Source organism: Megalobrama amblycephala, linkage group LG4, assembly GCF_018812025.1.
Source record: "Megalobrama amblycephala isolate DHTTF-2021 linkage group LG4, ASM1881202v1, whole genome shotgun sequence".
NCBI lineage: Eukaryota > Metazoa > Chordata > Actinopteri > Cypriniformes > Xenocyprididae > Megalobrama > Megalobrama amblycephala.
In genome coordinates, this window is record NC_063047.1 from 52,020,225 (window position 1) to 52,043,785 (window position 23,561).

The following is a 23,561-nucleotide window of genomic DNA, read 5'->3' on the forward strand; positions in this document are numbered from 1 at the left end:
TTTTCAAAAGCAGAAACCAAAAGCTTTCATCAGCCACATGCTCCTCACATCAAAGATCATTGTTTACTTGAACACTGTACTGATATCCTGATATTCATGACAGAACTGGACCACCTATTCTTATAATACAGCCATTTATCTCTCAGATTATGCATTTTGAGTGCTGGCTTATACAGTACATTCATCTTTCCACACGTTCATTTTCTGGTAATCACACCACCACAATATCCTAAGGTGTTGTGTGCTTGTCCTCCCAAAGAAAAAGAGCCCAGTCCAAGTCTCTATGATACTCTCGTCCCTAGATATGACTTGGGTCACTTTTTTGCTTATTCTCAAGGTAACATTTTTGGTGGCTTAGAAAAATAGAAAGCTATATGGGTATATATGGGTATATGCTATAGGTATAGATATCATTCATGTCTGTGTCCATGTCATTACCTGCGTGTGAAGGAGAAATGAGCTGAAGCACTGGGGGAGAAGTTTCTAGGGCTGTCTTGTGGACTGGTGCCTAAAAAAAATAAAAAAAATAAATAAATAAATAAATCACACTTTTTACTGAGCCAGCAATACTCTCTGCTCAGCATTAAATATTTTAACAATATTATTAACGTCATCATTTTCTGCAGTTCCAATATATGGCCGGTCCAGCTCTACTATCTTTCTTCTTGAAGACATATGGACAGTTTTAACTGTATTTTTATGATTCCTTATTGACAAACAAAAATACCAAACAACATGAGGGTCAGTTAAACCTAGAGACATGCCAGAAACGCCCCACACAATTGTCACCATATGTGCGCTCTTATTAGCTGAACCCCACTGTTTCTGGGGATTGCTTTTGGCAATATGGCCACATTTGAGGATCTGGGAGATCCCAAATCATGGCCATTAGAGCCAGTGACCCACTTCCACCAACAGAAAAACAGCCTTTTGCCCTGCAACAATTGCAGAATTAACCTGATTGAATAGGGGAAATAGTTAATAGTTAATTAACAGACATGTCTATGGCCCCACCAGTGTTGATAAAGAGAGGCCCCTGAGCTTTGCTGATGGTGGCTGCTCATTAGTGGTGACTCATTTACTGATGTTCACACACAACTGATAAACAGAGACAAATGATTTGAAAATAATGCAAATAAGAAACTAATAATTATGTGGAATTTGCATGTTATATCAACTGATATGAGGTTTCAAACAGCTGATGCTAATATCTAATGGCTGATATAGTGCCATCAATACAATATAAAATAAAATGCATAATACATACTGTATTTTTTTTTAATACAATACATTTTGTATATAAAATGCTGTTTAAAAGTTTGGGGTCAGAAATTATTATTTTTTTTTTTTATAGAAATGAATTATTTTATTCAGCAAGGATGCATTTAATGAATTAATATCGACATTAAAGTTTTTTTTTGTTTTGTTTTTTTTTACAAAATGTCTTTCTACTTTCTATGCATTTTCAATAATAGGAAAATAATAAGAAATGTTTATTGAGCACCAAATCAACATATTAGAATGATTTCCGGAGGATCATGTGACACTAAAGACAGGAGTAATAGCTGCTGAAAATTTAGCGTTGCAATCAGATGAATAAATTACATTTTAAAATACATTCAAAAGAGAAAATCGTTATTTTATTGTTATTGTAATAATATAGTTTATTGTAATAATATTTTACAATATTACTGTTTTTACAGTATTTTGATCAAATAAAGGCAGCCTTGAAGAAACCTCTTTCAAAAACATTTTTAGTCTATAAATGCTAAATGGCATCTGAGAGCACACGCTGTTATGAGCCAGCTGACTGCCTCTAGATTTCATGACTATAAAACTAAAGTGACGTTTAATCAGATTAATACACTGTAATTAAATCAACAGTAATGCTGAATGTTCTTTAAAAGTTTCCAGTAGAGAACAGGGCAGCGTGTGCGTAGTCGGCAGAATGAGAAAGACAAAGATCTAGTGTACAGCTGATGAAGATCACTGCTCAAACACACTATTATGTTTTGTGGGCCTAGCCGACTTACGACAGATTGCTCTCTGTAACATTGGTATGTATTACACTGTGCCCTAATCAAGTGTGAAGTAAGAAATTTTGAAGAAAGGAGCCAATCCAAAAGTTTATGTTTAATATAAAGCTGTATACATTATATTAATGGGGTTTTGAATCAATGAGATTTCACAATGGGCGGGACTATGCTGCGAAAATAGAATCCAAGTATCACTTGGACGGACATCAAAACCATCAGTATGTGCACATACACAAACAGACAAATACAATGAATCAGTTACCTGTGTGTGATGACAGAGGTGAGTGAGGTCGAGGAAGGGCTGATGACTGTCCACTCCCTATTAAACTTTTTCTGTTGCTTGTTCTGCAGCTAGAAAAACAAACAAAATGAATGCATTTTGTGAACAGAGCACTGCAATATTACCACTGTGTTACAGAAAAATGACAACAGCATTAAGACAGGTGAGTCACAAAACAACAATTTGAGAGGCATTAATACTATATTTGTGCATCTGTCATTACATAAAGCATCAATGAAGCAAATGTAAATCCTGACAGATGTATCATTATAGATAAATGAATTTATATTAGAACTGCATAGGTAAATAGCAAATAACAAATAACACTGCTCTGTGAATGTGCCAAGAAAAACAAAATTAAATGAAAATTAACTGACTGCCCTACTGTACATGATCTTAGTGAATTATTTAACACCATTTCACATCCACACAATATGTTATCCTTACACTCTATATCAGGGGTAATCAATAAAATTTCAATCAATTAAAAGAGGTCAGATGTCTATATTTCTTTTCTGGCGGAGGTCCAGATAGATAGATAGATAGATATTATATATATATATTATATATATTCACATACACACACACACACACACACACACACACACACACACACACACACACACACACACACACACACACACACACACACACACACAGAGATTACTGTGCAAAAGTCTTAGGCACGTCAGTATTTTCACCCCCCCAAAAAGGTTTTAAGCCAGTTATTTATATCTTTTGCTGTAGTGTGTCAATAGGAAATATCCGTTCACTTTTCCAAACATTTATTTTGCCATTAATTGTAATAATCCAGTGAGATTTTTGAATACACAATAAGACTGATAACACCCGGTGCTCCACATGGAGATCAGAGCTCACCATCATCAAATCCGTCTGTGATTACATGAAGAAACATGAAACTGAGACAAACCAAATCCAGAAGAACTGTGCTCGTATCTCCAAGAGATTTTAAGAAACTGATATATATATAATATATGTGTATATACAGGTGCTGGTCATATAATTAGAATATCATGAAAAAGTTCATTTTTTTATTGTAAATGATTAAAAAAAAAAAATGAAACTTTCATTTATTCTAGATTCCCTACATGTAAATTAAAACATTTCAAAAGTTTTTTTTTTTTTTTTTTAATTTGTTGATTAGAGCGTACAGCTAATGAAAGTCCAAAATCCAGTATCTGAAAATATTAGAATATTTACATTTGAGTTTCATTAAATGACCATCCCTACAGTATAAATTCCGGGTATCTCTTGTTCTTTGAAACCACACTAATGGGGAAGACTGCTGACTTGGCAATGGTCCAGGAGACAATCATTGACACCCTCCACAAAGAGAGTAAGTCACAGAAGGTCATTACTGAATGGGGTGGCTGTTTACAGAGTGAAATATCAAAGCATATTGAATGCAAAGTTGACTAGAAGGAAGAAATTGGGTAGGCAAAGGTGCACAAGCAACAGGGATGACCGCAAACTTGAGAATACTCTCAAGTAAAGCCGATTCAAACACTTGGGAGAGCTTCACAATGAGTAGAATGAAGCCGGAGTCAGCGCATCAAGAGTCACCACACTCAGACATCTTCAGGAAAAGGACTACCAAGCCACTTCTGAAACAGAAACAACGTCAGAAGCATCTTACCTGGGCTAAGGAGAAAAAAAAACTGGACAGTGAACAGTGGTCGCTGTCCTCTTTTCAGATAAAAGTAAATTTTGCATTTCATGTTGAAATCATGGTCCCAGAGTCTGAAGGAAGACTGGAGAGGCACAGAATCCAAGCTGCTTGAAGTCTAGTGTTACGTTTCTGAAGTCAGTAATGATTTGGGGGGGGGGGGGGGGGGGTGACGTCTGCTGGTGTTGGTCCATTGTGTTTTATCAAGTGCAAAGTCAATGCAGCCATCTTCCAGGAGATTTTGGAGCACTTTATGCTTCCATCTGCTGACAAGCTTTATGGAGATGCTGATTTCCTTTTCCAGCAGGACTTTACCATCTGCCCACAGTGCAAAAACCACTTCCAAGTGGTTTGCTGACCATGATATTACTGTGCTTTACTGGCCAGCCAACATGCCTGACCTGAATCTATGGGATATTTTCAAGAGAAAGATGAGAAACAGTCGATCCAACAATATACAGATGATCTGAAGGCTCAATAATGCCTCAGCAGTGCCACAGGCTGATCACTTCCATGCCACACTTCACTGATGCTGTAATTTGTGCTAGGAGCAAGTCATTTGCTGTAATATGTGCTGCCGACCAAGTATTGAGTGCACAAATGAACATACTTTAAAGAACTTGAACGTTTCTGTTTTGAAAATCCATTTTTTGATTGATCTTAGGAAATATTCTAATATTTTGAGATACTGGATTTTGGACTTTCATGAGCTGTACACTCTAATCATCAAAATTAAAAAAAAAAAAAAAAAACTTTTGAAACGTTTTACTTTATATGTAGGGAATCTAGAATATACGAAAGTTTCATTTTTAAAAATAATTTACAAACAAAAGACCCCAAATTTTTGAACAGTAGTGTATATTGTTTCAAAAGATTTCTATTTTAAATAAATGCTGATATTTTTTTATTCATCAAGAGAATCCATAGAAATAAATTATATTTTAAAGTATATTAAAATAGAACATTGGGACACTGGGCCCTCAGAGCCAAAGCAGTGGCATCTGAGAATTTTTCTATAATTTTTTTTTTTTTTTTTTTAATATTTCATCAGTTGAGCCCAACTAGATATGATGAAAAGGTAAGATCAGATGTTTTATCAAGCTATTATTACTTATACCTTTAGATAGGCTACACATGTAAGGCAGAAGGCCATTTTATATTCATTTTAACATTTTATATTTTTACTTAAAATAAGTATTGACTAAAAACAAACACATACATAATCAAAACACCCTCATCATGAGCAGAAAACAAAGTTAACTAGTAATTTCAAGTTTCAAGTTTAAGTTTGAGATTTCCTTGCCATCTACAAATAATTTTCCCAATTATAACAATTTATTATAAAATCGGATTAATAATGCTTCATGTGGATGAAAAAAAAAAAAAAAAAAAAAGTCTTGTCACAAATCTGGTTTGAATGGACAGAGTCATGTATGACAGATAATTTTATTCTATTTTACTGTTTACCGCGTTTCTTCTACTGTTGTTGAAATAGCTGCATCATTTGCAGCCCTTAACATGGCCCTTTTAATGTCCCTAATGAGAAAGAAGCAACGCGCATGGAAAGAGCCTGAATGAAGCGCATTTGTATCTAGATAAAAATATTAGTGGGCCGAAAGATCATTACCATAAATGACCCTGTGCGCTTGTGGTTTGAACTACTTTTTGTTTTTCCACAAAAAGACGAGGAGTAATTACCAGTTAACACCATATGCACAATATCTGATGCTTCACACACACACCCGTTGGTTTTCCATCCATTTTATGGGGACGTTCTATAGGTGTAATGATACTATAATAATACTGTACAAAATGTATATTCTATACTCTATCCCTAAAACTACCCCTAAACAGAAAACAGATTTTACATTTTCAAATAACATAATTCTGTATGATTTATAAGCGGTTTTCCTTATGGGAACCAAAAAATGTCCCCACAAGGTAAAAAATGACTGGTATTACAATCTTTGTGGGGACATTCCACAAATGTAGGGTTTACCAGGACCACACACACGCACACTCTCACACACACAAACACAGTGGGTTTTCCCAAGACATAATTCCACTTTCCATACAAATAATGATTTTTATACTGTACAAACTGTATATTTTATCCCCTAAACCTAAACCCACCCATCACAGAAAACTTTCTGCATTTTTAGATTTTCAAAAAACATCACTTAGTATGATTTATAAGCTATTTTTCTCATGGGGACCAAAAATGTCCCCACAAGGAAAAGGATTTCAGATATTGTCATCTTTGTGGAGACATTGTGTTCCCATAACATATGGTTTACCATTCTGTATGATTTATAAGCCTTTTGAAAAATGGGGACATGGGGTAATGTCCTCATAAGCAGTGATGGGAATAACGGCATTATAAATAAATGCCGTTACTTTTTTCAGTAACGAGTAATCAAACAAATGACTTCTTCCCGTTACAACGCCGTTACAGTTACTGACAAAAAAATATGGCATTACTATTGAGCTCCCTGAAGCGGTTTTCATCTGAGTAGGCTCTCTCTCAGCCATAGGACCTGCAAAGTTTTTTTCTCTGGGGTGTGTGTTGGGGTGGGACACATAGGCTAACTGATGATGATGATGATGATGATGATGATGATTGGTGTGTGCCTAGAGATGATAGACCTGCAAAATGTTTTGTTGTAAAGAAATAGTTAGTCATACACAAATATAATTTTAAACTGATAATAATGTAGGATGCTTTGTGTGTGTGTCTGTGTCAGAGCATGCGAGCGGAGCGCGAGCTCAAACCAGAATACCCTTTGTGACATGCTGGATCGAAAATATGCGAAATAAGTTTTTTTCTAGTTGACTAGTAGTTGTTCATTTAAGCCATTAACTGACTAAATCACATTTATATTAATTTCATTCATTATATAGGCCTACTGGAGAGAATGAACCATAATAATGAAAGTTTACGTAATATAGGCTATATAGCACTCAAGCGCAAACATGAAGCTTGCCATAAGGAACCGGCAAAAGAAATGACTATTAATGTGACAAAAAACAGCAAGGAGACATTTTAATTGTTTATTAATAAACTAATGTTTTGTGAATCAGTGTCAGCTGAGAAGATGAAGTTGACTTTGCTGACTCATTTCCGTGGACACCTCCGTGGAGCTTTCTATAGATATATATTCTCGTGTCTATGAGGCAAGCAGCCTATACGCTGAGTTTCGGTTCATTTAGCCTATAAGACGCGCTGCAGTTCACGTGCAAGTGATCGCGTCTGCACCTCCATGTCATGATTATATTGTCTGCTATATTTGCTTCTTATTTATTAAATCCAGGCAATTCGTTGATGAAACATTGATCAAAATTAAGATACAATTTTGACAAAACAAAATTCACTTTAAAGAAAGGCTTTCTACAAAACAAAACTTAATGAAGTGGTCAAAAATCATGTCTGACCCACTCCATGTCTCCTTATATATTGCACATCTTATGATGTATTCTACTGTATCTTACTCATGCTGTTCACTTTTCATAATCAAATAGATGAAATTAAAATATAACACATATTTAAACATAAATATGAAACGTTTTCTTTTTTCTTTTTTTCTCACACAATCACACTCACACTACACCTGGTAAGAAAATGTTTTCACCTTTTTCACTGAAAACTGATTTTGATTGTTTAAAAAATAATAACAAAAATAGCACATCTCTCCTCAACAAATCCCTAACCCCAAGTACGGGCAACTGGAATTGTGATACTTTAGCAGCACAATAGTGGAGGACAGAGTGAAATCCTAGAGGGGAGATGAACATGTGACTGTGACCTCTTCTCTAGCCATTGATCCCAAAGCTGGTGTCTAAATGGCAGCCTGGCAGACATCACAGATGACATTGCAAAGCCCTTGTGATCATCACCTCAGCAAAGAGATTGTGAAGAGCAGCTGCTAGTGAATCTATCACATTCATGGTGTCAAAAGAAAACTAGTTCACCCAAAAATTCTATCATACCCATTTTCAACACGCTGCTGCTTTTTCTTTTTGAGGAACTCAAAAGCAGATATTTAACACAATGTCCATGCTGCTCTTTTGCATACATTTGATGTGAACTATGAATTTAGCCATCTCTATGATTCCTTATTCATCCTTTCCCACTTGAAAGCATGAATAATGTATTAAAGAAAAGGCCATGAGAAATAAGTGTTTGCCAAAGCTTATTATGGGCATGAAGGTTAAGACAGTTGAGTATTCCTCTCTGAGTAAGATAGGTCAGCACATTGGCTGAAAATGTGCATGATTTTAGGAAAACAAGAAACACTTTCCAGCTTTTAGTGAACTAAGATGACTTGGGCAACAATTTGAGCGAGACCTACTACCTATGCAGACAAATATGATTTATAAAAAGTCTAGAAACATTACTACAAACCACTGAATAATATGACATTTGGCTACAAGAACATCAAAAACTATTTAAATAATTTTACTGAATACAGGTGGAGCAGCAGATGACTCTATGACTCTTAGATGACTCAAAAAAACCCAAAAAACAATAAAATAAAATAAATAAATGTCAAGTAGAAAAATGGCAATGAAGCACTTTAAAAGGGGCCATATCCTACGCGTACCATTTTTGTTTTAATATTTTCACACTTATGTTAGTCAAGGATTCTTGCACCAAATACAGTTGCAATTTAGTTTTACATGACCATTTTTTCCACCTTCAGTCTGACCCTTAGGCTTCAAATATGTAAAATTATGTAATTTTGGATATGTACAGTAAAATGTTAGTCTGGCTATCACCAGACCAAGCTCAATTTAAAATTGAACATTGGTCTGGGGAGTTTGCTATGTATTTCCTACTGCACAAGAGGCGTGATCAACAAGCATTAGTCACGCAATTGAATAGTCCTTCAACCAATCAGATCAACGATCCGGGAGACGTACTTTGCAGAGCGATGCGAAATCTCCAGACAGGTTTACCATGTCTCAATCAGCATAGAGCGATTTTTGCAGGTTGTGCAAAAAAAAAAAACATGAAAGTGATCGGTATTTACACCCACTCGAGCAATTTGTTTGCTAACTAAAGAAGTCATTCAGCAACGTCGAGAGTTTAAAAGGCGACTCTGATACTGTTCTGGTTCAGTGTAAATGAACGCGGAAAATATAGCCGCCCTAAACTACGTCATTGTCATGACAACCAAAAAGAATTCCAGTCAGCTCAGGCGGCGTGAGACGAAACATATACACTGCGTTCCAAATTATTATGCAAGAGACAAATCAGTAAGATTTCTGTACAATAAACATTCAGATTTTAGTTTTTCTAAGAAAATGTTTGTTCGTTTATTTATCCATGTCTTTTTAGATAACTGGTATCAATCTCAGACAAAATAATTTGCCAGATCTATGGAAACCCTACTTAGAGGTTGTTCCACATTATTAAGCAAGTCACAGTTCTCATGCAATATGAGGAGGAAGAAAGATCTTTCTGAAGATGAAAAGCATGAAATGGTGCAATGTTGTGCAAAAGGCATGAAAACAACTAATACTGTGTGAAACTGAATGGAGATTATCAAATTATCATAAGATCTGTGAGTGATCCAGAGCACAGCAGAACTCGGTCAGATAAAGGTTTATTGAGGAAAGTTCCTGTCAAAAAATTTAATTGTATTAAAAGGGCAGCTATAAAAAAAGCCAGTGTTGAGCAGCAAACAGGTATTTGAAGCTGCTGGTGTCTCTGGAGTCTCAAGAAGCTCTCCATGCTGGCTGGCAGTTGTGCGTAAAGATGCATTTTAGCCACTCCAAACCAAACCTCACAAAGAGAAACATTTACAGTGGGTTTAGAAATACATGAAGACTCATTTTTAAATAGTTTTATTCACTGACTAATGCCGTACTACAATGGATGGTCTAAATGGATGGATTTCTGGATGGTTGGTGAATGGCCACCACGTTCCAACAAGACTGTGACGTCAGCAAGGAGCTGGTGGGTGATTATATGGGCTGGAATACTGGGAAGTGAGATGGAGGGTATTAAAATTACTTTTGCAAGATATTTGGAGCTTATAACTGGCCATTTTCAGCTATGGTATAAAAAGGAGGATAGTGCATAGTACAATGCACTATTTGTACAATGCACTATGCACTATCCCATGCTGAAAAAAAACACCACAGCAATAAAACTGTTTGAAAATGTATTTCTACACCCACTGTTAAGGTTTCTCTTTGTTAGGTTTGGTTAGTGGTGTCTAAAATGCATCTTTACGCACAACTGCCAGCCTGCATGGTGAGGCTCTCAAGACTCCAGAGACACCAGCAGCTTCAAATACCTGTTTGCTGCTCAACACTGGCTTTTTTTATAGCTGCCCTTTTAATACAATTAATTTTTTTGATAGGAACTTTAATTAATAAGCCTTTATCTGACCGAGTTCTGCTGTGCTCTAAATCACTCACAAATCTTATGATAATTTGATAATCTCCTTTCAGTTTCACACAATATTAGTTGTTTTCATGCCTTTTGCACAACATTGCACCATTTCATGCTTTTCATCTTCAGAAAGATCTTTCTTCCTCCCCATATTGCATGAGAACTATGACTTGCTTAATAATATGGAACAACCTCTAAGTAGGGTTTCCATAGATCTGGCAAATTATTTTGTCTGAGATTGATACCAGTTATCTAAAAAGACATGGATAAATAAACAAACAAACATTTTTATTTTTTAACTTAGAAAAACTAAAATCTGAATGTTTATTGTACTGAAATCTTACTGATGTGTCAATTGCATAATAATTTGGAACGCAGTGTAAGTTAGAGCAAATAATAAAAATATTGTCTACCATCAAGGGGCATTGAAGTAGAAGAGTCCTGTACTCACATCGTGAAGCAAACCACCAAAATAACAGCAGAGAATCATTGTTTGTCATTAATCGCTGTTTGTAATCTTCATATGAAGAGTGTCGGATCAACGTTCTGCTACATTTCTCTCAGATAAGGTAAATGCTTTTAATCGGCGTCACTGTGATTGTGCATTGTTATTTTGGAGTGACGGTCGTGCGAGATACGGGTAGATCAGATAGAGTTTGAAAGCTGCTTGCCGTCGCTTCTCTATCGGCATTGTGTTATACCCGCCAATAGCGAGCAAGGTGGATAAGCCCGTCTGTGATTGGTTCCCGCAAAAGTGTAACAGCGCAGTAGAAGTGAATGTACGGGTTTCCAGACTGAGTTGCAGAGCGAAATCAAATCGCCGGCAGATCAGGCAGGGTTTACCCAGACTAGTAAAATGGTACTCTAGTGAGCTCATGGTTATGATGTTAAGATTTCGTGACAAGCTGTTTTTGCAATAAATGGTGTTTTGGAGCTGTGACAGGATTTTGAGATGTGAAATCTACTTTGAAAGTGCAAGAAAAGACCACTTTAAATATGAGGCATGGTTCATAATATCTGGTTCATGAACGCTCAGTTAAAGAGGATCAGATTTTGCTATTTATATAGCTCCTACACACAGGCAGATTAGGAATGGACAGTGCTCAGCTCCATACTTCTTACTGTAGTTATGATGACAATTCAATAACTCATGCTACATCTGGAAGAAACCCACACAGAAATGACTGTAAGGAACGTAATGACTGAATCATAAAGTATCAGTCAATGTTGTTACTTGACAACAGACATTTTGCTTCCATCACTGACTTTAGTCATTCAGGCATTTACACACACTTTACAAAAGCTAATTGTGAAGCTGTGTCTTTAATGGTCTTGACTTGTCCACAGTGAGTCCTTTGTTTCATTTACAAAGAGTTAAATACATCATTATTCACTGCATATAAACAGAGTCTGTGTTAAATTATATGACAATGTGGTTGGTGCATGTGCTTTGCACACACTTGAGCTGTGGTACTCCTGGGAATGTATTGTTTGAATCCAGTCATATTTTTTTCCCCATTCCCCTTTCTCTTTCACATTACTTTCTGGCTATATTTACCTTCCTTCCAAATAATAAAATTAATGCTTTGAGTAAATTTCAAAGCTAATGCTAATAAATGCCAATTATATGATGCTCAATTTATCAAGCACCAGAAAAACATCCAGTAACTTCACTTCTAAACATTGCCCGATGTACGATCTACAGAGCATCCGCCCATGCCATTCAAAACAGAAATGAAAAAAAAAAAAAAAAAAAAAAAAACATATCTTAAATTTCTTTACAAGTGACACTAATCTATATCTTGTTAACAAATTATTTCTTCATGGCCAGCATGTCAAAACTCAACAGAAGGTTAACTATTGTCAGATGAAAAATTCTGTGCTCCAAAAACGTAATTGAATACAAGGACACATTTGAGGAACTAAGAGCCTAAATCAAGTTCAGTTTTCTATGAATTAAGACATACAATAATACACAAAATTTGTATATACACACACACACACACACACACACACACACACACACAATATAAAATGTAGTCATCGTATTATTTTACTGAGGAACTTTAACTTTGTTATTGGTGTCATATTGAGTGCCACTTTCACAGTTATTACGAATAAAGACATTACACTTTACAGAAATCTCCACCCATTACAAACCACTAAACACAGCATTGTGATGAAAGCACAGTGCACAATTCTGTCCTCCTTGCATGTTCTTCCACAACTAATTCACTTCAAACAAATGACAGATTTATTCAGATTTACTCATCCTGAGGATACTAATCGGATCATCTGTATAATCAACGGTAAAATGGGTCATTCCCAGGATTAAAATGTGTGCAAGAAGGAACAGGCAGAAATGCACATGACTGTTTGATAGCAAAGATATCTATGGCTGTTTGGCCTTATAGTGAAGGTTTGGTCTTGTCACATGAGAGGTGAAAAGGATACGGCGCAACTTCAGCATTAATGGCAAAAGCAGTGCATCCGACTGCATCCGTCAAATAACATGGAAGATTTAAGCTATGCTCAAGAGGATTTACAGAACAATTCATTTTCCTCACATTCAACATGCATATTTAGACAAATGCATGGTAATTACTCCCGTACGTAAACATCTTTTGTGCCTGCTGCATGCACTGAACAATAACGCCCTGATTACAATCAGGAGGTACTCCAGTTCAGCATTCACAAAGGAAATTTAAAACAATAGAAAACACAGCACCTACATTACCATATTGTTCTTGTCTATAACCTCAACTCATTTAATTCTTGATAAAGTTCTAAGACTTAAAAACACAAACCCATAAATCTATAAAGTGGTGACAATCAATCAACCTGACCAACTTGATTACCTTTTGGAGCGCCGTAGACTTGTTCCACTGATAAAGTGTGGCATAGAAAAGTTGGAGAGTATAGTCCATAAGCTGGAGTCGGACATTGTCCCGAAGTCATGTCCCCAGAGTGCTCTGAGCTGTCTCGAAAAAGAGAGTGAGGAGAAATGCCTGGCTTCCAAGAGAAGTAGGCATCCAGCGCAAGAGTCCCGGGAAGTCCTCCCAGCACAATGCTCTGCTACTACAGAGTTTCGTCCAGGCACATCTGCTGCTCGCTGCAGCATACACAGGCTGTCAAGGGGACGGTGTGTCCTTTGAAGTGTCCTAAATCGAATAGTGTGAAAGCTCCTCTGAGCTGTTTCCTATTCAGGTCATATCCATTCCTGCTCGAATGCTGGATGCCTCTGGGACAGAGGGACAGGACTACTTCCAGCAGGATGACGTTTTTGTTTTTTATATGAAATTTGCACGGCTTTGCCGCTATACTGTAGACTCATTGAGACTCAAGAATGCTCCATATCATGTAACAGGCACCTACCGTACCACATCCTGAGGCAGGGAGGGGAGAGGAAAGGAAGGGAGGGGGGTGTGAGTCAGAGCAGCAATGCATCATCAGCAGACGACGCAGTGAGTGCAATCACGGCTCTCCCTGTCTGGCCCCGCTCCAAAACCCATCGGGCCATTTGAAATGGAAATACACAGCTTTTCAACGGTAACCACGTGCAAGTCCTACACCCTGTAACCAAGCCTCTTTTCCCTTTTTTTCCCCCTCGCTGGACCTGCCATATGAGGAAAACCACCCTCTCTCTTCCACTTCAGCACCTTTGATCTGCTCCTGTTCTGTTCTTCAATCTGCTCTTTTGGCAGGCAGGGACAGGAAGAGGCCCAGCCTCCCTGACACATGACAGATGAACTTGGTGGGGTGGAATGGGGCTGCTTGGTCTTGACAATTAGCTGTTGAATGCAGAGGGGCAGCTAGCCACTAAGGTGTGAGGCAAAGGACGTCATAACATGGAGACAAGTTAGGACAGGCCTGAGAAAACATAGGCACACAGACAACTGATCAAACCCTCAAATATTGCTTCAGATATAGACATAATCATGAGGACACTTGTCACACATGAAGTGAGCAAAGTCTAGCTCAATCATCTTACAACTTTAGTCTCATGACTTCTTATCTCTTCCTGCAAGACTAGTGACCTATAGAAACAAACCTGGGAACAATCCAAGCCCACTCTCTTCTGTGTCAGCCCGTGCTCTATATATACGTATGTACTGGTGTTCTCATTTGGAAAGGATGAACCAGAAACAATACCAGTGGTCTGATTCAACAAAGTACAAGGTAGCATGCTTAATATGCTCAAAATAAAGCTGAGAATATACCTCACTTGTCTGCACAGACAACAGCACACATGCAAGTGATTTAAGTGAAAAGAAAGATCCACTAGATCCAGCATTCAGTCAATGGGGTATACTTAAAAAGAATTGTGTGTTAAACTGTGCACAAGACTGAGCAAAACATGTAAAAAGTATGTATACCAGGGCAACCTTACCAGTACTGCAGCATTTCCAAACTAAAATTGTAAACATTTATACTTAACTATAAATTTTAGGCAAATAAAATATTAGTCTCTCTATAGTACTTTGGATATTGTAGTATCCCCAGGCAGAATCTAAATAGTTTCTTTTTTAAATTATCAAAATTTTGGGGGAAACTAGGCTGATAGTACTACCCCCATATTGGTAAGTGGAATGAATTTTACAAAATATTCAATAAACCCTTGAAGAGTGGTGGATGTGTAGAGCTTCATGAATGACAGCCATTACAATTCTACAGACATCATCTCCATTTAAGCCTGCCACTCATCAAGGAATGGGGTTATTATTAACCTCAAATATTTATCAAAGCTTCAGTTAACTCAAGCTGTATTTTTTTTAGAACTCACGCAAATGTCCTGTAATGTAGTCACAACCTTCTTTCCATCTAAACAGTTCCACCATTTACTGGTAGACAATTGTGTGTAAACTAATCAAACTAGTTCAAACAACTCAATGACCCACTTCATCAGCAATCCCAAAAGACTTACTTGATGACAAACAAGGGCAGATTGACTGTGCCTTTCACAGATCTGGCTTCATCATTAGGGCTTTGAATGGAGTATTCTAGAATATGCTACAAAGTACAGTATAACAATGCTATAGGAAGCAAAGCTTGTGAAACAAAAGGAAGCTTCAAAAAATGTGATGATTGTCAGATTTGTTCCAAAGGAATGAGGGTAGATTCAAGCAATCAACGGTCCTGTTTATATAAAATCTGTCCCGAGTGATCCGATTACAAGAGGGTGAGCTGAGGCACATTGCTGTTTACAGGTAGCAACATATGTCTCAAATGAGTCTCTTGTAAACATTAGTGATCAGATTTCAAAGGGAAGGTCTCTGACTTTGTGAGCACACACAATGTCAGACTTCCACTGCATATTCATAAAGCACACACTATTGCTTCCAATTGAATAATTTGGTCACACTTTAAAATAGGGTCCAGTTCTCACTATTAACTAACTACTATGACCTTTGCCTCAAACTCCCAAATACTACTTATTGATAGTTAGTATGGTACTTGTTAAGATTAGGTATTGGGTAGGATTAAGGGATGCAGAATATGGTCATGCAGAATTAGTCATTAATATGTGCTTTATAAGTACTAATAAACAGCCAATATCCTAGCAATATACATGCAAATAAGCAACTAGTTAATAGTGAGAATTGGACACTAAACTAAAGTGTTACCAATATTTTTACCAATAATTTTATTTATTTTATATTATATATTATATTAAAATAATTATACTTTTTCTAAATTAGATTTTTTTAGGCACATTAATGTTTTGTAGAAATGCTTCATGCTTTAAAACCAGTCTTCCAATTGGTTTGTGCTATCAAGCCTGCAAAGACCAATTATTAGAACTATTCAAAAATGACTTTTTCAAAAATTGAGAGTATGCATCCTATGTCTTTGTGCTAAAAAGAATTCACCGCCACAGTTCTTCATTTTCAGAATTTGAAATGACCTGGTTTCCCCCAAAATGGTGCAGAGCTCTTTTCACCAAAATGTTCAATGGCCAAAGCAAATCCTATTTATCACATAAAAGAGGGTGAATGAGACTCACCAAAAAGGCTGGGGGAAGGGGGTGACTCTAAGAACATTATATAAGCACAAGAAATAATGCTATTCCCCACAGTTTTAGAAAATGAAGTCAATCAAAGGCATTGAATGTAAAAATAATAAAACTCAAAAGAGATAGATGAATGGAGACCCTGTGCCATTTCGATCACTGAACTCCATGCTTTCATTTTCAGTGGCGGAACACAGAGCCTTGAACATATTAAGCCTCAAAACAAAATGGCTATGTGAAAGAAGCACGCGCTTACCTCCAAAAATGAAATGCGTGCAGCGGGCTGCATGGGCTGCAAGGGCTTGTGGGAGTTGGGCTCAAGCTTCGTGGAGTGAGGCTGGAAGTCAAATTGAGTTTTGTGAAGAACAGTCTATCTCAGGATGCAGCCTTTGAAGTTGAGTGCTTATGTATGCAGAGACATACACGAGCTGGAATGCATTAACCACAGAGCAGCGTCATGCATGACCATTAAAGGTTTTTTCAGTAAAACGCTGCGTTGCAAAAGGGTTGCCACAACAATGGTTCATTACATTCCATTGCCTTAGCATGAAATGGTTTCGGATTGTATACTTGTTGACATACAGACTGGTCACGTGAGCAAATTTAATTTAACAAAAGGTAAACATAAAAATAATCATTGTTAATCTACAAGCATCATGCTTCTATCAAGCATTACGAAGGTTCTTTCACTGAGAAACAAAACATGTCAGGCAAAATTGCTGAGCTGACATGTCCAGGAGATACGCATGTATCTGTATCCTTAGCAACAGCAGCCATGATGCAACACCTGATCACAGCCGCAAACATGCATCTGCTGCGACCCCTGTAAACAAAAACAAAAGCGCCTCATCTTACCGAAACGTCAATGGCCAATCTAATCTGATCTGATGATCCGATATTAACTGTTTATGTTGCTGCATCAAGCGCAGTAAGCTGGAGTCTTTGACCTGCTAACAGGTTGACAACAATCAGGCCTTCTGTAGGGGAAATTTAGCCACATGATTCAATAAGAGACGGTGATCAAAAACTATAAAATGCACCAAGAGGAGATGTCAGCATAGCCAAACAGAAAGGCAGCTGCTGCGCAAGTCCTTCTGGCTCTAGTCTGACAAGCCGTGACTAGAAGATGATCTGTTATTGATCTAGCATCATCATCCTTTATCCAAAAATGAGCCTGCGCTATCAAAAACACATGCAAAGCTGTCGCAAAGGGACACTAGCTGGATCTACACAAGCTAGCAAACCTATATTTACCCTTCAACACATGCTGCAGACGCTGCTACTGTGGTAATGCTGCACTGCTCAGCTCAGATGTGCTGTCACCGCTACAGCGACAGACACACTGCAGATAAACAGTCTTCTGTCATCACAGCCAGAAAAGACGTGAGAGAGAAGGGAAAATACTCACTCCAATGTCAACCCTGGAATCCTCAGCCTCTCCCGCTGAGCTTTCATGGTCGTACTGCACTTGTTCACTCTATTGTGTACATGATATATTCACGTCGTCCGTCTGCCCGCACCCCCATGCGCTGACAAAGAGCCAATGCCAGACTCTGGTGCGGAGAACCCGGCTGAGAGCTTCTCACAGGGGAGGAGTAGATACAGGGGACCCAGTGCTCTGAGCCGTTCAACTTCCACCCGAGCTGTCAGATGTGATCATTCAACTGCCTGTGGAGGGCAGGGAGGCTGGGCGACAATCCTTTTCCCCTCCCCTGTTGTTCACGCACCAGCACTAAACAGATCTACACGCCCCTCCTCCACCAAGGAAGCAGCCTTACGTCAGCAAAGCACAGTCAGAGGAGTCTACATGCTGCACTTCCTATCTGCAGCAGGGCTGCTGACCATCATTCAAGTTGTTGATGCCCCCCCACCCCCCAATTACACTGCAGCACAAACTGTGAGAGTTCTTCTATAAAATAAGCCATAGATGTCTCAAAAAGATAAGTCTTCAAAGATAAACCAAGTGCAAGACATGGCGACACTTCATTGATGTTTGCTAAGGCAAACACAATCTTTTTCTCATAGTTAATGTTATGGAATTGTACAAACCCATAACCTAGAGTATTAAGCTTTGGTGTGTAACTCGTCCAGCACAGTTGCTGCAAATGTGAATAACACCACAAATCATGTGGCTTATTGAGAAGAGGGGTGAAGAAGGTTATTTTTCCAAGTAATCAGTCTTATATTTTTACTTGTCAAATGATAAAATGGGCAAATCCCACAGACTTCAAATGAAGGAAGGACTTGAGCTATATTTAGAGAATATAATTTCACAGAGACTTGGAGGTGAGAGTTTTTAGCTTGGACTAGAAAGCAACAACTTAGCAACTGCAAAGCAGTGCACTAAAACCAGTGTTGTTATAGTCAACCTAAAACTGCTAAAAATGACAGCTTTCATTAATTGAAATAAAGCTGAATAAAGCTGGCTTAGCAACTACATAGAATATTTGCAACTGCATAGTGAGGACACTTTAGCAACAACAGCAAAAAACTGAGAACACCCTGACAACCACATAGCAACATGCTAAAACCAATCAGAAACACCTTAACCTCATACAAATGCCCTGTCAACCACCTTTAACACCATAGTAACCACACATATCAAGCATCCTCATCCTCAAACATCATTGTGGCAGTGAGTTTTGCACAGGCATGCATCATTCAAAACAAGTTAAAACCTTTAAGGGATACACCTACTCATGACAAAAACACACAGTAGCATAAATTTACTAGAACGCCTTTAACAGAATCTTGTGATTATGATACATGGAGAATATTGCACTAATCTGTACCAGGCACTGAGTTTCACTGGGGACAAAGGTGCTTGGAGACTGTTGCTATAATGAGCTCAGGCTTTAACAAGCAATTTAACCTGAGTTCCGCTAAATACCTGCTAATGAAACTCATAAAGCCGAGAAAGACATCAGACCTGAAACAACATGTGTCCTCCTTAGCAACATCAATATGCAGACAATAAAAAGAGAGATATATTATTCAAAGCCCTAGCAGATATGTATGAAATGGCTAAAAATATGTAGACATGGTGTTAAATTAACACTTGCTTCATGAAAAATGGGATGATAAATAAAAACATAAAAACATTACTAGTCAGGCATTGCATGTATATCATATTTTGATAAATCACATTACTTTGAAATGTATTTTCAAATAAGAGGGCACCAACAAAAGTAATAGGATCTGCAAAAGTTGTATTCCATATCACAAGTCCCACTGATTTACAGGGAAATAAACCAATTCACTTACACCAAAGACTAGTATATAGAAAGACAGTTCACTCCTATTAGTTATGAATGGGAGAAACTGCAACGCACAATATGGCGGAATAAGTCCTGTCTAAGTAAAAGAGCCAATCGCTGACAGATAAAGTCATTGCATCACTGCAGCTGCCGTTAGAGGCTCTGGTTACCATAGAAACCTGAAACTCGCGCTTAGGACTGCATATGCGCATTGGCTCATCTAGCCTGAAAATTAAGCCTTTTTAATGCTATTTGAGCATAAGAAACAACATTTATAGGACAGATGTTGCTGATTTGAAATATGTTATTTAATTGCGAGTTCGCCCAGCAGTTTGTGAAATTTCAGGATCCCCCCATTCAAATAGAAATAGCTGCCCGATGGCATTGCAAATATGGCTGCTGAGTGAACAGACTTTCCTTGAAATGGACTTTGCTTATGCTCTCATGGCTGCCAGTTTTTATTTGAGTGTAATTATCTGGAAATAAAGCAGTTGAATATAGTAGTTTGGGCACTGTTGTTAATTTTAACCTTGAGTATTACAGTATTGTACTAAATGAGAGGGTTTCCAGTATAGGTTAAATAAGCTCCTGTCTATTATTTTTTATAGATAACTAATGAACTGTAAACACTGGATAACTTTCCTGAGGTAAATGTAAGGTTTAGTGACAGTTCACAAGCAATATTATTGATGTCTTTCCGTGGTAGAAACACTGATTGAGCGATTACATGAGACATGATACATTTCGGTTAGTTGTATGTATCTTTCAACATACCTTTTGATGTTCATGCATGTTTTTCGTTCTATAACTTGTATAAAACTGGAAGAAAAGACATGCGCTCTGTGCTGCTGCTTAAACTGAGGTGCTACAGCTATCTGTCATGTCACATCTAAGAGCATATTTTTTTATTGTTATTGTCGTGTTAACTTGGCCTAAATTCAACACGATTTTTTTTCATCACGCACAGTATGAGTTTAAGCTGACATGTTTTCCAACCCCCTTTGACAGGATATTCGGCTGTTTTTATATAGTTGGCTGATGGATGATAGTAAAAATAATTGCTTTTATCAGATGATACCGATTATTAGCAGATGCATCGGTGCATCCCTAATTTTATTCCATACATTAGCTCTTAGAAGTGGGCACACCTGGAACTACAAAACATCAACAAATAACAGGATGAATATGCAATGGCACTGATTAAACAACAAAAAAGTCCACTGGGCAGTTTTTTCAGTGAAAGTAAGTTGTTGACCACAGTTGGCAGGCTCATGAGAATACCCAATTACAGATGACAGTGTACATCACATCAAAGATCAAGCAGAAGCAGCAGGGAACCGGGAAGTGGGGCGTAAGGACAGAACCCAGTTAAACACCTGCTGCGGTTCTGCTTAATTAGGCCAAACTCATTCATGTTAAGAAACTGGATTAGTAAAACTTATTTATCTGAAGCAAACATGCATATACTTTTATTAAAAATAGCTTTAATATTTTAGATTTAAATGAATGTGAAAGGCTCATTGTGTGCATGTGTGCATGTGTGTGAAGGGAATGAAGCAATCAGCTGAGGCCGCTGGGACTGCTTTATTGGGATTTAACAGGTCACACTTCACTTATTACCCTCCATTTACATTCATTAATTGCTGTAACCCTTTCTTTTCCTTACTGCCATCACACATCCAACAATAACACACATTATGTATGCTAGAAGGATATCTAAAGGAATTGAAAGCCTCAGTTTAAAGAGGTCATATTTTTTTTTCCTCCATCAAATTTTAAAAATGTTGTTTACGGTAGTTGAAATAAAGCTGAAAAAAAAAAAAAAAAATAGTAGATGTAAAACACTTTAGCAACTGCGTATCAAGACCACCCACAATATTACAACATTGTGGTGGTGAATTAAAAAACAACAGCACATAAAATTACTAAAACGTGAAACTAAAATTAAAATGAAACTACAAATCAAAAAATATTAATAAATACTATAATAGCATATAAAATGATACTAAACACTGGCAGTCAGGGCTCTGAACCGGTTCAAGGAACGAAAACGAAAAACGGGAAACGAATGAAATTTTGACTGGAACGTAACCAGAAATGGAAACGAAATCAAATTTAATCTGCTAAGCTAATTTGAAATGGCCATTAACCGGTTAATAACGTTATTTTATCGTTCCATTTAATATTTTGATTTGGCAGTTAACCAAATCAACCACTAATTCAAATAGTACAGCCTATGCAAATGTGACGCTGACGCATCCAACGTGTGAAATGCCCGCGCTGACACGTTCAGGCTCAGCTGTCAAGTCATTTTTCCGATGATATATGTCACCAACCGTCTAGTATTAGGCCTACATTTAAGTGAAAATGAATGTCAAGTAATATGCAGCTCGTTGTGCGTTTTGAAACCAGCGAAAATTGCAGGATAGTACAATTTTCAACGTCACGCATCTGCAGCGCTTCTGTGAACGGAGAAAACAAGGCCTACCTACAAAACGCATATAAAATAAAAGGGAATATTTAGGCCTATAGGCTAAAAAAATTAGGTCTACAGATTAACAAAATGAAAGTGGTTCATTGTGGCGCAGTCCAAAGATCTAGGAAAGGAAACAGACATTCTGCTTGTTTTCACTATTTGAGTGTCTTTTGTAATTGTATGAATGATGTCTTGCTTTTACCTGTATGACCATAAATTATAGAGACAGTTTACTGTATTATAGAAGGAAAACAAATCCAGTGGTCGCGCCCGCGCCTCATGCGTGCTCACACTAATTCTTGCATTGCTTACTTGATATCGCAGCCTGTTAAATATTAAAATAAAATACAATCAACCAAACGTTACACTGCTCAATTCAATTCTGTAATACAATCTGCTGTTTAGCACCCGTGACCACCGCCTGACTGTGCTGTTATATGTGAAGGATTATATTTAACGATAATGCGAGTGAAGTACAAACCTCATTTAATAAATAATAGTTTAGCATTCATTCGTCTCGAAAATTAAAAAAGTTGGATTCGTGCCGAATGAGAAAGGTAGGCTACAGATTCACTTTAAATAAATTAATTCGTTTTGCATCTTATATAGTTTTTTTTCCAATAAATAAACCTGTTTCTCGCCTTGAATATAGCAGTGGAAGCTGGAATGGCGTTAAAAAAGAAAAGAGATTTTTTTAATTTGTTTTGGCTTGACGTTTATATAGCCTGCATAGTCCAACTGTTAACTTTAGAGGTTTTGTTGTGGAGTACATAAGTGGATAGGTAAAATGAAATAGGACAGTTTTGTTCATAATTTATGTTTACAAACATTATAAACAAAGCTATGTAGGCTAAGCTATTTGTAAACATTTTACTTCATTTACCGATAACTTTATTATCATTATTTCTGAATGCAATAATAAAATGTATAGGCCTATGCGACTTACCTTTTTTCCTCTCAGGAATAGCGTCGGTATTTTTAACCATGCAGCAAACATTAAAATATCTTGAAAAAAAATACTTTAATTTATAAACCATTGTTTTTAATTAATTTAAGGAATTAAAGTTTATTTAATTTAATATTTTTAAACATTTATAAATTCTACTTTTTAAAATTTTTATTAAAATAAAATTAACCAAATATTGCGATGTAGTATAAAATCAAAAAAAAAAAAAATAAATAAATAAATCCCAGAGCCACTGACCTGCTGCCACTGACACTGCTGTATAAACAGGTGACTCACCTCTCATTAAAATTCAGTAAACACATCTGGAGAGCATGACCTGAGTGTCCATAACCCCCCCATCCACCACTTCACTCCATCCCACTGTTGATCGAGCCCAGTCACATGACCACTGCATTGACTCACTCCCTCTCAGAAACAAACAGACAACCGTAACAGCACATTCATCACA

The 23,561-nt window shown here is 37.2% G+C and overlaps 1 protein-coding gene across 9 annotated transcripts in view; it reads right to left on the reverse strand.

Moving 5' to 3' along the window:
• The window catches only part of mast4 (microtubule associated serine/threonine kinase family member 4), a 146,658-nt gene that overhangs the window by 35,646 nt on the left and 87,451 nt on the right, over nucleotides 1-23,561 (reverse strand). For 6 of the 9 annotated variants that reach the window (XM_048189916.1, XM_048189918.1, XM_048189915.1 and 3 more), the window contains 2 exons: nucleotides 2,299-2,387; nucleotides 439-508 (listed from right to left, as the gene is read on the reverse strand). In XM_048189916.1, the coding sequence (XP_048045873.1) occupies nucleotides 439-508; nucleotides 2,299-2,387 (159 nt within the window). Of the gene's footprint in view, nucleotides 1-438; nucleotides 509-2,298; nucleotides 2,388-13,261; nucleotides 14,274-16,669; nucleotides 16,751-17,821; nucleotides 23,195-23,561 lie in introns of those variants that run through there. The other 3 variants (XM_048189920.1, XM_048189919.1, XM_048189922.1) reach the window with 3 other exon arrangements.